We start from the raw sequence: 13,696 nt of genomic DNA, 5'->3' as shown, positions 1-13,696 counted from the left end.
GTTTTGGGCAAAACCATCATAAAACACAGTGGTGTGACCACAGGGTGCTGCAAGCAATTATAAGTGCACCCCAGCTGCCAAGGACCCACAGTTTGGTGACACGACTGCAGTGACCATCAGAACTTTGAAAGTGGGCCATGCAAAGATAGGTCTGTTATCTTGGTTTGTTGTCCAGAATTCCTAAATATGCCAACAATGAATCCCTGCCCTTCCTTGTGCCAGCTTTCTTTTCAAGGGGTGCTAGAAGGACTGCAGTAAGGGGTCCCATAAAACAATGGAAGATGTTTCCATTGAAAAGATGACCCTCTCGTTTGCAAGCCATCGAAACAAAACCCAAGTAAGACCTCAAGGTGATACCCAGGACACCTTCTCCAAATTTGCATTCCTGCGTATTATTTCCCTTGACGCCACCCATTTGAAGCACACGGTCCCAAACAGTTCAGAACAATTTTTAGCTCTGAGCCAGAAATAATTTTGCAATATTCAAAGAAACATGCACTCTGAATGAGAAACACATTTTCAGCTAATAACTAACCTGGGAAGTGAGAATGAGGCTACATGGCTTCATGGTGGGAGCCACAAAACATTATCCAGTTTCCTACTGGAAGGATGGTGGGAGAGAATTCTGGAAAAGAATTAAGTTAAAGTAAAGGGTCCCCTCGCACATATGTGCTAGTCGTTCCTGACTGTAGGGAGTGGTGCTCATCTCCCTTTCAAAGCCGAACAGCCAGCACTGTCCAAAGACGTCTCCGTGGTCATGTGGCCGGCATGACTAAATGCCGAAGGCACACAGAACGCTGTTACCATCCCACCAAAGGTGGTTCCTATTTTTCTACTTGCATTTTTATGTGCTTTCGAACTGCTAGGTTGGCAGAAGCTGGGAAAAGTAACGGGAGCTCACTCCATTATGTGGTGCTAGGGATTCGCACCGCTGAACTGCCGACCTTTCTGATTGACAAGCTCAGCGTCTTAGCCACTGAGCCACTGCATCCCTTTTTGGACAAGAATAGGCCCTCCATTATATAAAATGTGAAATTATTAGTGTCGTCTTTAAGGAAAAGGGATAAAGGAGAAACACATTGATGGACGAAGGGATGGAAGACTTTCAGAGGAAGAACGACAGGTTCACACTCTTTCCATGAAATGAGAGGTTAATTTGTCTGCCTAAATCCCAGATAAAGGTGACCTTTTGTGACAGAGCTGGGTAACCCCATTCCCTTCCAGTCCTGATGATGTTCCCTAGTTGGGTAATGAAATGTCTGCAAGAAACCAACCAAGCTCAGAGAGCACCAAGGACCAAGTGCAAAGCTGAGCTACAGAGATTCTCTTACGTCAGGGGTGTCCAAACTTGGGAACTTTAAGACTTGTGGACTTCAACTCCCAGAATTCCCCAGCCAGGGGAATTCTGGGAGTTGAAGTCCACAGGTCTTAAAGTTCCCAAGTTTGGATACCCCTGTCTTACGTGCAGTTAATCTGGATAGAAAATCTTAAGCCAAAGATTAAAAAAAATATCCTCCTTGGAATATCTGATGAATGGAAGACACTTTGGGATGCTTAACAGAAGATTTTCTTCTGCCAGAGGAGATAAAAATCCAATTGCTTCTCAATCCAATCATCTAAACCGAAAGAAAGAGTTGCAGCTATGGAGTCTGAAAGAAAGGCCAAATACATTTCAAACTTTTTCACTCACACCGAGTTGGGTAGCAATAACTGGTCCCCCCCCCCAGCTTTTTCTACTTGCATTTCTTGTCATAATTAATTGCCTTTTAGATGTACGTTTTTCTCCTTCGGTGAGTGCTATTTATATGTGCACAGATATTGCCTGCTTGTATGCAAGTGTATTTTATACGGGGCAATTTGATTGTGCTTCTAATTTTATCTACATCTCCAAGTTATTTCTGGTTAGGTTTGGCCCAGCAATTCCAAATTTTCATAACTTTGACTTTATATATATATATATATATATATATATATATATATATATATATATATATATATATATATATATATATATATATATATATATATATATATATATATATATATATATATATATATATATATATATATATATATATATATATATATATATATATATGTATTTGTGTTACAACCCCTGGTATGCCCAAATATGGGAGGGAGCTCACTACTCCCTCATTTCTGTCCTTCGGCTTATCACAGAAGACCATGCAGGCAGAAAACCATATTTTTATTTTTAATGTTGCCTTTTTATATTTGTGTGTGTTTGTACTGATAAATAAATAAAGGGAGACTAGTATAGATCTATTTCGAGCTAATTAGCTCTCATCAGCTAGCCATACCCTTACTGGGATTCGAACCTGGGCTGTATTATATCTTAGGCAGAAGTCTTAGCCACTAAGTCACAGGCTCGCCTCCTTATCAGTTGAGCCAGGGAAATAGGTATGTATTTGTGTTACAACCCCTGGTATGTATACCAATTCAACCCCTGGTATGTATACCAATTCAATTTCCAGATTGAATATATATATATATATATTATCCTGGCTTTTAGTCCCTACTGTGAAAGCCTTGACTATAATATGTCACGTTTGCCCTTAAGCATTACAGGTAGGCCTCAACATTTGACCACAACTGAGCCCAAAAATTCTGTTGCTAAGTGAGACATTTGTTAAGTGATTTTTTTTACCTCCTTTCTTGCCATAGCTGTTAAGTGAATCACTGCAATTCTTAAGGTAGTAACACGGTTGGTTAAATGAACCTGGCTTCCCCATTAACTTGTCAGAAGGTCACAAAAAGGGATCAAATGACCATGGGACACCGTCATAAATGTGAGACAGTTGTCAAGCACCTGAATTTTGATCACGACACCATGGGGATGCTGCAACGATCGTGTCACCCGGATGTCCAGCTTGGTTTCCCAAAGCTTGCTTGTTCTGGACTGCCATGGAAATGGGGAGGGGGGTTAGGTTTTAGGGGAAGCGAGATGGTATGGAGTAGTTCCGTGAGAATCATGGAGCAGTTCCGTGAGAAATGGGGGAAGGGAGACTTGCACTCATGAACTGTGGCACTGCTGAGTGGAGTTGTTTATACTTCTTCAAGGCCAACCGTACTGAGGCACACAACACCTGCAGATTTTCCCAAAGCATCTTACTGGATGCTGATTAGATTAGAACCGTGGGTTGCTTTTCAATGTGTAATTTTCGGGCGGTTTATTCCAGATCTCGCCTTGCTTTCCCCTGCTATCAGTTCATTCGTAATAATAGAATAACAGAATCAGAAGAGACCTTGTAGGACATCACGTCCAAACCCCCTCACCCAAGCAGAAGACCCTACTACACCACTTCTGACTGATTGCTGTCCAATCTCTTCTTAAAAGCCTCCAGTGATGAAGCTCCCACAACTTTTGAAGGCAACTTCTGTTCCATCGGTTGATTGTTCTGTCAGGAAATTCCTCCTTATTTCCAGGTTGAATCTCTCCTTGGTCAGTTTCCAGCCATTATTCCTTGTCTGCCGTTTGGGTGTTTTGGAATAGAGGTTGACCTCCTCCTCTCTATAGCAGCCCTTCAAATATTGGAAGACTGCTACCCTGTCTCCCCCGGTCCTGGCCCATGGTGCCTCTGCCAGTGAAAATGGAGCTCGGGAGGGTTGTGTGCGGCCCTCCCAAGCTCCATTTTCACTGGCAGAGGGCTGCAGGAGGTCATCACAGCCGAAAACAGAACTCGGGAGCCAATTTTCGCTGGCAGAGTGCTTGGGCCGCCACAGGTGCCCCCAACACAAACGATGTCATGCTGGCCATACCCAGCCTGGTCCTAACAACCCTGACCCTCCAAGGTCAAACACAACCCTGATGTAGTCCAAAAAGAAATTGAGTTTGGGACCCTTGATGTAGATAGTGATGTTAAATAATTTTTTAAAAAAACTTAGAAAGAAAGAAAGAAAGAAAGAAAGAAAGAAAGAAAGAAAGAAAGAAAGAAAGAAAGAAAGATTCTACATTTAGCCAGAAAAGTTTCATAAGATTTCTCCTATAAATACATTTTGAAAGGAAGGTTTTTAAAATGCAAGATTGTTTTTCCATGCATTACAATCTTTTGACGGATTTTTTCCCCTAAATATCATATATTTTATTTTCTTGTATTGGACTTGTTTGAATTGAACATTGGATACTACTAAAGAAAAATTCTGCATAGCTTTTGTGCAAAAATGTCCTTTTTTTGCCAGTGTCATTTTTCATGAAAAGAAACTTACATATTTCTTTTACTTCTCTAAATTAGACTTTCAATCTGCGGAAGGCTCACAATTCAGAAAGGAATCTGAAGATAAGGTCATGAAACTTTAATTAAACCTTAAAATATAGTGTAACTATATTTGGATAATGACTGTAAGTATATATAGATCTTTCTCTGAAGAGAAAACCAGTGATTTAAAAAGTTCTTTAAAAATGACAAATGACAAACAGCCAAACAATGGAAGGCAATTGCAAAATTTTAAAAGGTAATTATAGGAAACATAAAATCCATCATTCCAATAGAAAGTACTCAGAATCAAATTGAGCCTAAAAATATACCGTTTCCCCCAAAATAAGACCTCCCCAGGTAACAAGCCCAATCAGGCTTTTTGGTGCAGGCACTGAAATAAGCCCTCCCCTCAAAATAAGCCCCCCCTCAAAAAAATATTGCAACACAGCAGCAGCCATAAGGTGACCATGCTCGCCGTCTCCTGCACCTCAAAAATAATAAGACCTCCCCCAAAATAAGGCCAAGCACTTATTTCGGGGGACCAAAGAAAATAAGACCCTGTCTTATTTTGGGGAAAATACTGTAGAAATGCACATAGCAAAGCATTAATGCTTGTCTTGATGGGGAAAAGCAGTTAAGAAATCTAAAGGGACTCACCTGGTGTTGTCAGAATCGATGGTGTGGAAAAGTTTCTCCAACTCCTCCTCGTTAAGAGTCCCATCGGAAAAAAAGGCCTGGAACTCTTCCAAGGACAATTTCCCATCATCTGTAAGCAACACAACAGAAGGTGTGATGGATTAACAGCAGAGGGGAAGCATAACCAATGCAAAGGCATCCAACAGCCAGGGTCACAATCTTTGCTTGGCAAGTGAGAAGGTCACAAAAGGTGATGACATAACCATGAGACACTGTAACCATGCCAGATCCTTTCCAGTTGTCAAAGCCACCCAAATTCTGATCCAGTCATCATGGGGATTACTGTAAGTGGGCCGGTCATAAATCACCTTTTTCAGTGCTACTGCAACTTCCGACAGTCACTAAATGAATGCTTGTAACTCAAGGACTACTTGTACTGTCTTGTGTCAGGCCTGCAGAGGTTCCTTTAAGAATCTTTGGCCTGCCACACTTTCTTATAATTTCCTATGTGTTTCATTAGTGTAGTAGTTGGGAGGGGAGAATAGAAAGGAGTAGGATTGTGGAATGTATTGTTGTGATTCTTCCTAGAAGCTCAAGATCATCTTTTGCCTCCGCACCTCGACACCTGACCGGAAGCAGAGGGGTGTAGATGCCAGCGTGGAAGATGATGATTGGAACATGTGATGAATTATGGGGTTATGGGGATAGATCATGAACTTTCAACTGGGTGAACTCTCAGGATGTACATTAGAATTGAAATAATGTCAGCGTTCCAAAATTCATAGCATAATGCCAACATGTCTGTCTTATTAAATTGGAGTTTTAAGGATTACTTTGCCTTGGACAATGATTTAATTCTGCATGATATTTGGAACGCTGACATCTTGCTGAAGAGGAGCAATTAACCTATCTCTCCGCTAGCACACCTATCTGAAAGTAAAATTTGCACTTACTGTATGTCTCTATTAGAATTTTGGATCAATGTGTCGATGAATACAGAGTATTGCATAAGTAGGCTATAAACATTTTGATTCTATTTGCAATTACTATTTATGAGATTCTGAGTTTTCTTCAGCAGCTGCTATAAAAGTAAAGGTTAAGCTTCCCCTTGCATGTATGTGCTAGTCGTTCCTGACTCTAGGGGGCGGTGCTCATCTCCGTTTCAAAGCCAAAGAGCCAGCTCTGTCAGAAGACGTCTCCATGGTAATGTGGCCAGCATGACTAAATGCCGAAGGTGCACGGAACGTTGTTACCTTCCCACCAAAGATGGTTCCTATTTTTCTACTTGCATTTTTACGTGCTTTCGAACTGCTAGGTTGGCAGAAGCTGGGACAAGTAACAAGGATTTGAACTGACCTTTCCGATTGGCAAGTTCAGCATCTTAGCCACTAAACCACAGTGTCCCTAACTGCTATACAAAGCAAGTATGAAAAGACTCAGGAGATATTTTAAAAAATAAAACCCAGATTTCAGAAATTTGACAAAACTAAAGTAACTCATTGCTGTACCAGACAGGTTTTTAAGTGGATTTAAAAAAAAAATCCCAATGAAGCTATAAACCTGTGAGATCCCTACAATTCAGTAACTGATATATTGATTTCTTATACAGCCTAACCCCAAAATTTGCTTTATTTCTGTGTCCCCAACCCTATTCATGTGATTTTCATGTGTTTGTAATATCAGAACATTTGAGAGGCTTTGATTCTCATTCCTTAAACTATATTGTGAACCCAGCCCAAATATGTTTTGCCCAATAAACCAGGTTTAAACAAAACTCTGGTTTAATAAACCACAATGGTTGGTTGCAAGTCTATACTAAGAACCATTTAATGGTTTGCCATCCCTCTGCTTCTGTTGGAGAACAGAGAAGACAGATTTTGGGGGAAGAGTCAAGAGAAGAATCCGCATGGAGTCGTTATCTTATATATATATATGGCAAATACCACTCATTCATCACGAAAACTCCAGAACTGTAAAGCCCACAAACTTGAAATTCAGCACTTATGTTCCTTTTGGCTTCTAGGTGCTCACCAAGAAAGGATTTTTCAAAATGACCATCAGATCATCAGTATTTCCTATACAGTAATTAACGCACTTTGATTCTAAGGAGTTCTACTCCCCCTCCCCACGTGAAAAGAACTCTGTTCCAACTGCCAGTTGCCTTATATGGGTGTGGCCAGCATGTGATTTATCCGTCCTGCGGGATGGCCCAATCATATGGTTTCATAGCAAAGCACAGATATCCAGCTAGTGTTCTAAAAAATGTGCTAAGTCTTAAGACTTATCTGGAGCCTCTTCTCTTCTCTTCTCTTCTCTTCTCTTCTCTTCTTTTCTTTTCTCTTCTCTATTCTATTCTATTCTATTCCATTCTCTATTCTATTCCATTCCATTCCTTATTCCATTCCATTCCATTCCATTCCATTCTCTATTCTATTCTATTCCATTCCATTCCATTCCATTCTCTATTCTATTCCATTCCATTCCATTCCCTATTCCATTCCATTCCATTCCATTCCATTCTCTATTCTATTCCATTCCCTTCCCTTCCCTTCCCTTCCCTTCCCTTCCATTCCATTCCATTCTCTATTCTATTCTGTATTCTATTCTTTTCTATTCCATTCCATTCCATTCCATTCTCTATTCTATTCTATTCTATTCTATTCTATTCTATTGTATTCTGTATTATATTCTCTTCTGTATTCTATTCTATCCTATTCTTTTCTATTCTAAATGTTCAGTTCCTACAATTCATTCTTATCTCTTCTTCCCCTTTATTTCCAGTGCATATACAGTGATAAACAGAGCGTTATCCCACACATGAATTAATAATAAATAATTAGCTAATATCAAGTCCCTAAATATCCTCCAAAGTTTAAATCTTCCTTCACAAGCTACAGCACAAACTTATTAAAAGTCTCACCTTGATACTTGGGCCAAGCACAGTTCAACCTATCCTTTTATCCTTTCTATCTATGTAACTTTTCCAAAAAAAAAATCTATGTAATATTTTTAAGCACACGGAGCACTCTTAAGCCGTGAGTCGACTAAATGTCAGGAGCTCGGAGGTCTTAAAGAGGAGGCAGATTTGTGAGATAAGAAGTGCCAAGAGCACCAGGGGAACCTGGAAAGGATAATTACCTGGCTTTAAAAAAACAGTGGCTTGGCCAATTATAATCCTCTGCCTATCTGAGAGTAAAAGTTAGAATAAGTAATGCTAAGCTGAGAACTTGCTGGATCTTAGAAGGTTTATGCGGAAGCCGCCAAAAAATATACCGAGGTTGAAAAATACAATATACTGTTTGCCAGTACTTTGCTGGATGTGAATGAGAGGAATTCACATTAGCATAACAAAAAGGGGTTTTGTCGGGACAAAGAGTCTAATTCCGGATTTGATGAAGCCTAGGTCAGAACAGTGACTTCTATTCCAATTAAAGACATATTTGACTTCATTGTCTTCACTTGATCAAACCTTGGAAACCAGAGCATTCAGATGGGTTTTCAGTAAATTATTTGCTAGGCAAACAGTTATATCCGAACATGAGATAGTGGAGGATATTTTTAAGGAGTTTGCTGTAGCGAGACCAACATGAATGGGTCATTCCTTCTGTGTCACTTGGATTTGCACAGATCAACGATGAATGTCTATTATGGCATGTAAAGGTGGTTTGTGGTCTGAGACTGTTAAAAAAAAACAATTTTCCTTCCTCACTGTAAAGAAAGTGTAAGACTGGGAAAAGAAGAATTAGCTTTAGATAAGACATGTCTAGTTTAGAGAAGGGAAGGGAAGGGAAGAGAAGAGAAGAGAAGAGAAGAGATAAGGGTGATAAGAAACATCATCTTCCAATATTTGATGGGCTATTACAAAGAAGAGGGAGTCCACCTGTTCTCCAAAGCACCCGAAGGCAGGACAAGCAACAGATAGATAATCACCCAAGAAAGATCCAATCTAGAACTAAGAAGAAATTTTCTGACAGTGAGAACAATTAACCAATTAACAATTAACTGGGAGGACTTGCCTCCAGAAGTTGTTGGTGCTCTGTCACTGCATATGCCAGCGTGCATGCCCACACCTGAAAACATTCCAGTTTCCAGCACACACAAAGGCCAGCTGATCGTCGTCCACGCAAGCCCACCAGAAACCCAAAAGAGGAACGGGCAATGCCACGCGTGCCAGGCAAAATGGCCTCTGTGTGCCACTTTGTGCATGTTTGCCCTGGGTTCGCCATCACAGATTCGTAAGAATTCCAGGGGCTGAAACATTTCCAAACCTGTGACAGTCTTAAGAACACAGAATATCCGAGTTGGAAGGGAGCTTAGAGGTCTTCTAGTCCAACCCCCTTTTCAAGCAGGAGACCCTCTACCATTCCAGACAAGTGACCATCCAATTTCTTCTTAAAAGCCTCCGGTGATGGAGCACAAGAGACGTTTGAAGGCAAGTTAAGTGTTAGGATTGGTGGTAAGTCTTTTCCCCCCCAGTTTTATTGTAATTTTGAACGCTCACTAAATGAATAGTTGTAAATTGAGGACTACTCAAATACTGTGTTAAGAAGGGATTCAGGCTAGCTTTTCCCTGATGTAAGAGGATTTAATACTTGCAAGATTCTGCTATAATGGTCTGTCTTAGTTAAGTGTAGATCTGGTGTTACTGTGGAGTTGATTATTCCGCTCTGGTGTCCTTCAGAGGAACAATATTTGAGTACAACATCTATCCATAATGTCCTTCAACCGTGTCTCCACTTCCCCTTGACAATAAAAAGTGGAATAATTTTAATATTGTTCTGCCATTTGGACTGATCTCAGTGCGTGAACGTTGTCTTTGAACATATCTGTTGACGCTGATCAAAACCTGCATTGTAGTGTCTCAATTTTTTTTCTTCTTCTTGCAAAGACGCTTCTAGTTTTTTCTTTCCTTGTTCTCAAAGTGCTGAAGAATTTCCTTTCAACGTCTTTGACGGTGTTGGTGAACTGATTTTGTTTGTTAGAAATGGTGAAGAAGAATGTCTTGGTGACTATTCTGATCCTTCTGTAATTCACAGCCTCCCAAGATGCTCATTTTACCAACCTACAAATGTCTTCACTACTAATTTAACAAAAGCACAAATAACCAGAAGTGGAGAGATGACAATGTAATAGCCATAGCAATAGCACTTAGACTTATATAGCGCTTCACAGTGCCTTACAGCCCTCTCTAAGTGGTTTACAGAGTCAACCTCTTGCCCCCAACAGTCAGGATCCTAATTTACCCACCTCAGAAGGATGGAAAGCTGAGTCAACCTTGAACCAGTGAGAATTGAACTGCTGGCAGTTGGCAGACTTAGCCTGCAATATTGCATTCTAACCACTTTGCACCATGGATGGAGAGAGGGATGGGTAGAAGGGCAATAGCACAGACTTATATACTGCTTCACAGTGCTTCACAGCCCTGTCTAAGCAGTCTGCAGAGTCAGCCTCTTGCCCCCAACAATCTGGGTTTACCCACCTCGGAAGGATGGAAGACTGAGTCAACCTTGAGCCGGTCAGGATCGAACTGCTGACAGTCAGAGTCAGACTGCAATACTGCATTCTAACTACTGCGCACCATGGATGGATGGATGGATGGATGGGATGATGGATGGCAATAGTAATAGCACTTAGGCTTATATATCACTTTACAGTGCTTTACAGCCCTCTCTAAGCGGTTTACAGAGTCAGCCTCTTACCCTCAACAATCTGGGTCCTCGATTTACCCACCTCGGAAGAACAGAAGGCTGAGTGAGTCAACCTTGAGCCTGGTGAGATTCGAACTGCCAAATTACAGTCAGCTGGCAGTCAGCAGAAGCTGCTTGCAGTACTGCACTCTAACCACTGTGCCACCGTGGCTCGTAAATGTATGTAAATATACAGTTTACAATGCCTGCCAGTTGCCAAGCATTTGAATTTTGCTTGCATGACCATGGGGAATACTGTATTCTAACCACTGCGCACCATGGATGGGTGGAAGGAAGGGAGGGAGGGAGGGAGGGAGGGAGGGAGGGAGGGAGGGAGGGAGGATGGAAGGAAGGAGAAAAGGAACAGCAATAGCACAGACTTATATACTGCTTCACAGCCCTCTCTAAGCGCTTTACAGCCTATTTAATACAGAAAATAGATTGTTTTGCCTCTGGGAAAGAAATGGAAGCTCACAATCATTCTGAATGAAAATACCAAATTTGTTGATGACGATAGGCAGAGAATTATGAATGAAAACACTAAAACAGATGTCAATATAAATTGAAGGCATCTGCATTGTGGAGGAAGCCAGAGGCTGCTGACAGTTGCACATTATGCTCCACTGAATGGAAGAAGCAGGAGATGACTTTTAACAGGGGGGAAATCACTATCTCAATGAATGGATTCCCAAGTAAAAATAATTCTAAGGCATATGAATGGATGGATAGAAACAGGATGAAAGAATACAGAGAAAGCAATTAGATGATTCAGAGACAGAAGAATGTGTTCGATTGGTGAGATTCTACTTAGACAAAAGGACTCTTTGTTTTGATTTCATGGGTAAAGCTAGGAGTATGTAAAGAGTGCAGAGAAGAGCAACAAAGATGATTAGGGGACTGGAGACTAAAACATATGAAGAACGGTTGCAGGAACTGGGTATGTCTAGCTTAAGAGAAAGAAGGACTAGGGGAGACCTGATAGCAGTCTTCCAATATCTCAGGGGTTGCCACAAAGAAGAGGGAGTCAAACTATTCTCCAAGGCACCTGAGGGTAGAACAAGAAGCAATGGGTGGAAACTAATCAAGGAGAGAAGCAACTTAGAACTGAGGAGAAATTTCCTGACAATTAGAACAATTAATCAGTGGAACAGCTTGCCTCCAGAAGTTGTGAATGCCCCAACACTGGAAGTCTTTAAGAAGATGTTGGATAGCTATTTGTCTGAAATGGTATAAGGTTTCCTGCCTAGGCAGGGGGTTGGACTAGAAGACCTCCAAGGTCCCTTCCAACTTTACTATTGTATTGTATTGTAACTATGGTAACTTTTCAACTCCCAGAATTCCTCAGTCAGTCAGGAATTCTGGGAGTTGAAACCCAGAGGTTGCCATAATTGCTCATCTCTGGCCTAAGCATCTGCCTCGTCACGGGAAAGGAATGAATTTAAATCTACAGATATAATAAAAAAATTGAGAGAATTGGTGGAGGATGCAAGAGGGATGAGAGGTTTTAAAATGGAATAGGCTATTATTGGTAAATCAGATTAACTCAGATTAACAGAGTTGGAAGGTACCCTAGAGGCCATCTAGTCCAACCCCCTGCCCAGGCAGGAGACCCTACACCATTTCTGACAGGTAGCAGCCCAGTCTCTTCTTGAAAGTCCTCAATTTACGATCACAATTAGGGACTATAATTTCTGCTATAAGTGGTTGCAGTGGTAACAATTTTTGACAATTTTTAGGGTGGTCATGAAATGAATTGCATAGACATTCAGTGAATCACACAGTTGTTAAGTAGTTCCAGTTTCCCCAATGTGTTGTTTGTTTGTTTTTTGCCAGAAAAGGATCCCTCACATCATCTCAATCACATGACTGCAGGATCCTGCAACCAGTCATAACTGTGAGCCAGTTGCCAAACATCCGAATTATGACCATGTGACCATCAAGGTAGTACAAAGGTTTATTAGATGGGAACGCAGGTCATCAGTCTCAAATAGGAGATCTATGTCAGGTTTCCAAAAAAATGCCCTATTTGATTCATGAGCCTCGGAACAAACTTCAACAGAAAATTAGCCATTTATTAAGAGCATTTATTTTTGGCAAGATCTTTTCGCAGTCAGATCTAAGCTTTGTTTGAGTTATAGCTGAACTTTACCCCTGTTCCTTCCCTCCCTCAGTCTATGTCATAAATCACATTTTCCAATGAGGTGCACTCCTCCCAAGCCTGCTGCAGTAATCTGAGATCCGACTTTAGCCGAACGTATGCATGGAATGCACTCCCTCCCCCTTTCTCTCACTATGAGAACTTTAGGAGTTGACAATCTGTAGGAAAGAGTGATAGACTAAAAATTCATCTCCCTGCAAAATGAACAGAAGAGAGCTTCAAGAAGATGTGGAGGCTATTTGGAACACGAAGAAAAGAATAAAACTACAAAATGCCACATGCAGAAGTCTGCGGAACTACTGTACCTGATAGGGAGTAGCCCTCAACTTCCAATTACAGTTGGCAAAGTTTCTGTTGCTAAGCGAGACAGCTGTTAAGTGACTTTTGCTCCATTTCACGCCATTTCGTAAATCACTGCCGTTGTTGAGTTAGTCAGCCGGTTGTTAAGTGAATCTGGTTTCCCCATTGACTTTGCTTGTCAGAAGGAGATCATGTGACCCTGGGACATTATTGCAACGGTCATAAGTACATGCCAGTTGCCAAGCTTTTGAATCTTGATCATATGACAACGGGGATGCTGCATCGGTCGTAAGTGTGAAAAATAGTCAGATGTGATTTTGTTTCCAGTGCCTTCGTAACTTTGAATGGTGACTAAATTAATGGCTGTAATTCAAGGGTGTGATTTTGTTTCCAGTGCCTTTGTAACTTTGAATGGTGACTAAATTAATGGCTGTAATTCAAGGGTTACTGTAGTGGGAAATATGCAAAAGGATGTTTGTGAAATCAGAAAACTGCATATAAGAAAACATGCGTGGCTGATGGCTGGAAAAATGAGGATAAGAGGAAGTTAATAAGCAAACATCCTCGGATGGCATAGAATTGATACAAAATGCACAAACCAATGAAAATGTGATAAACTATCTGCCAGGTTTCCAAGTGGTACACTCCTAGCAAACAGAACGCAAGCAGGTTCCTCAAATAACAAGTTTATTGAATAC

The 13,696-nt window shown here is 40.9% G+C and overlaps 1 protein-coding gene across 3 annotated transcripts in view; it reads right to left on the bottom strand.

Moving 5' to 3' along the window:
• NECAB2 (N-terminal EF-hand calcium binding protein 2) overlaps positions 1 to 13,696 on the bottom strand; it is a 213,406-nt gene that overhangs the window by 117,915 nt on the left and 81,795 nt on the right. For all 3 annotated transcript variants that reach the window (XM_081963382.1, XM_081963381.1, XM_081963380.1), the window contains exon 3: positions 4,875 to 4,983. In XM_081963382.1, the coding sequence (XP_081819508.1) occupies positions 4,875 to 4,983 (109 nt within the window). The remainder of the gene's footprint in view (positions 1 to 4,874; positions 4,984 to 13,696) is intronic.

This window comes from Natrix helvetica (assembly GCF_964273705.1).
Source record: "Natrix helvetica genome assembly, chromosome: 10".
In the NCBI taxonomy this organism is placed as follows: domain Eukaryota; kingdom Metazoa; phylum Chordata; class Lepidosauria; order Squamata; family Natricidae; genus Natrix; species Natrix helvetica.
The sequence above is the reverse complement of the archived record's forward strand: the minus strand, read 5'-3'. Positions and strand labels throughout refer to the sequence as shown.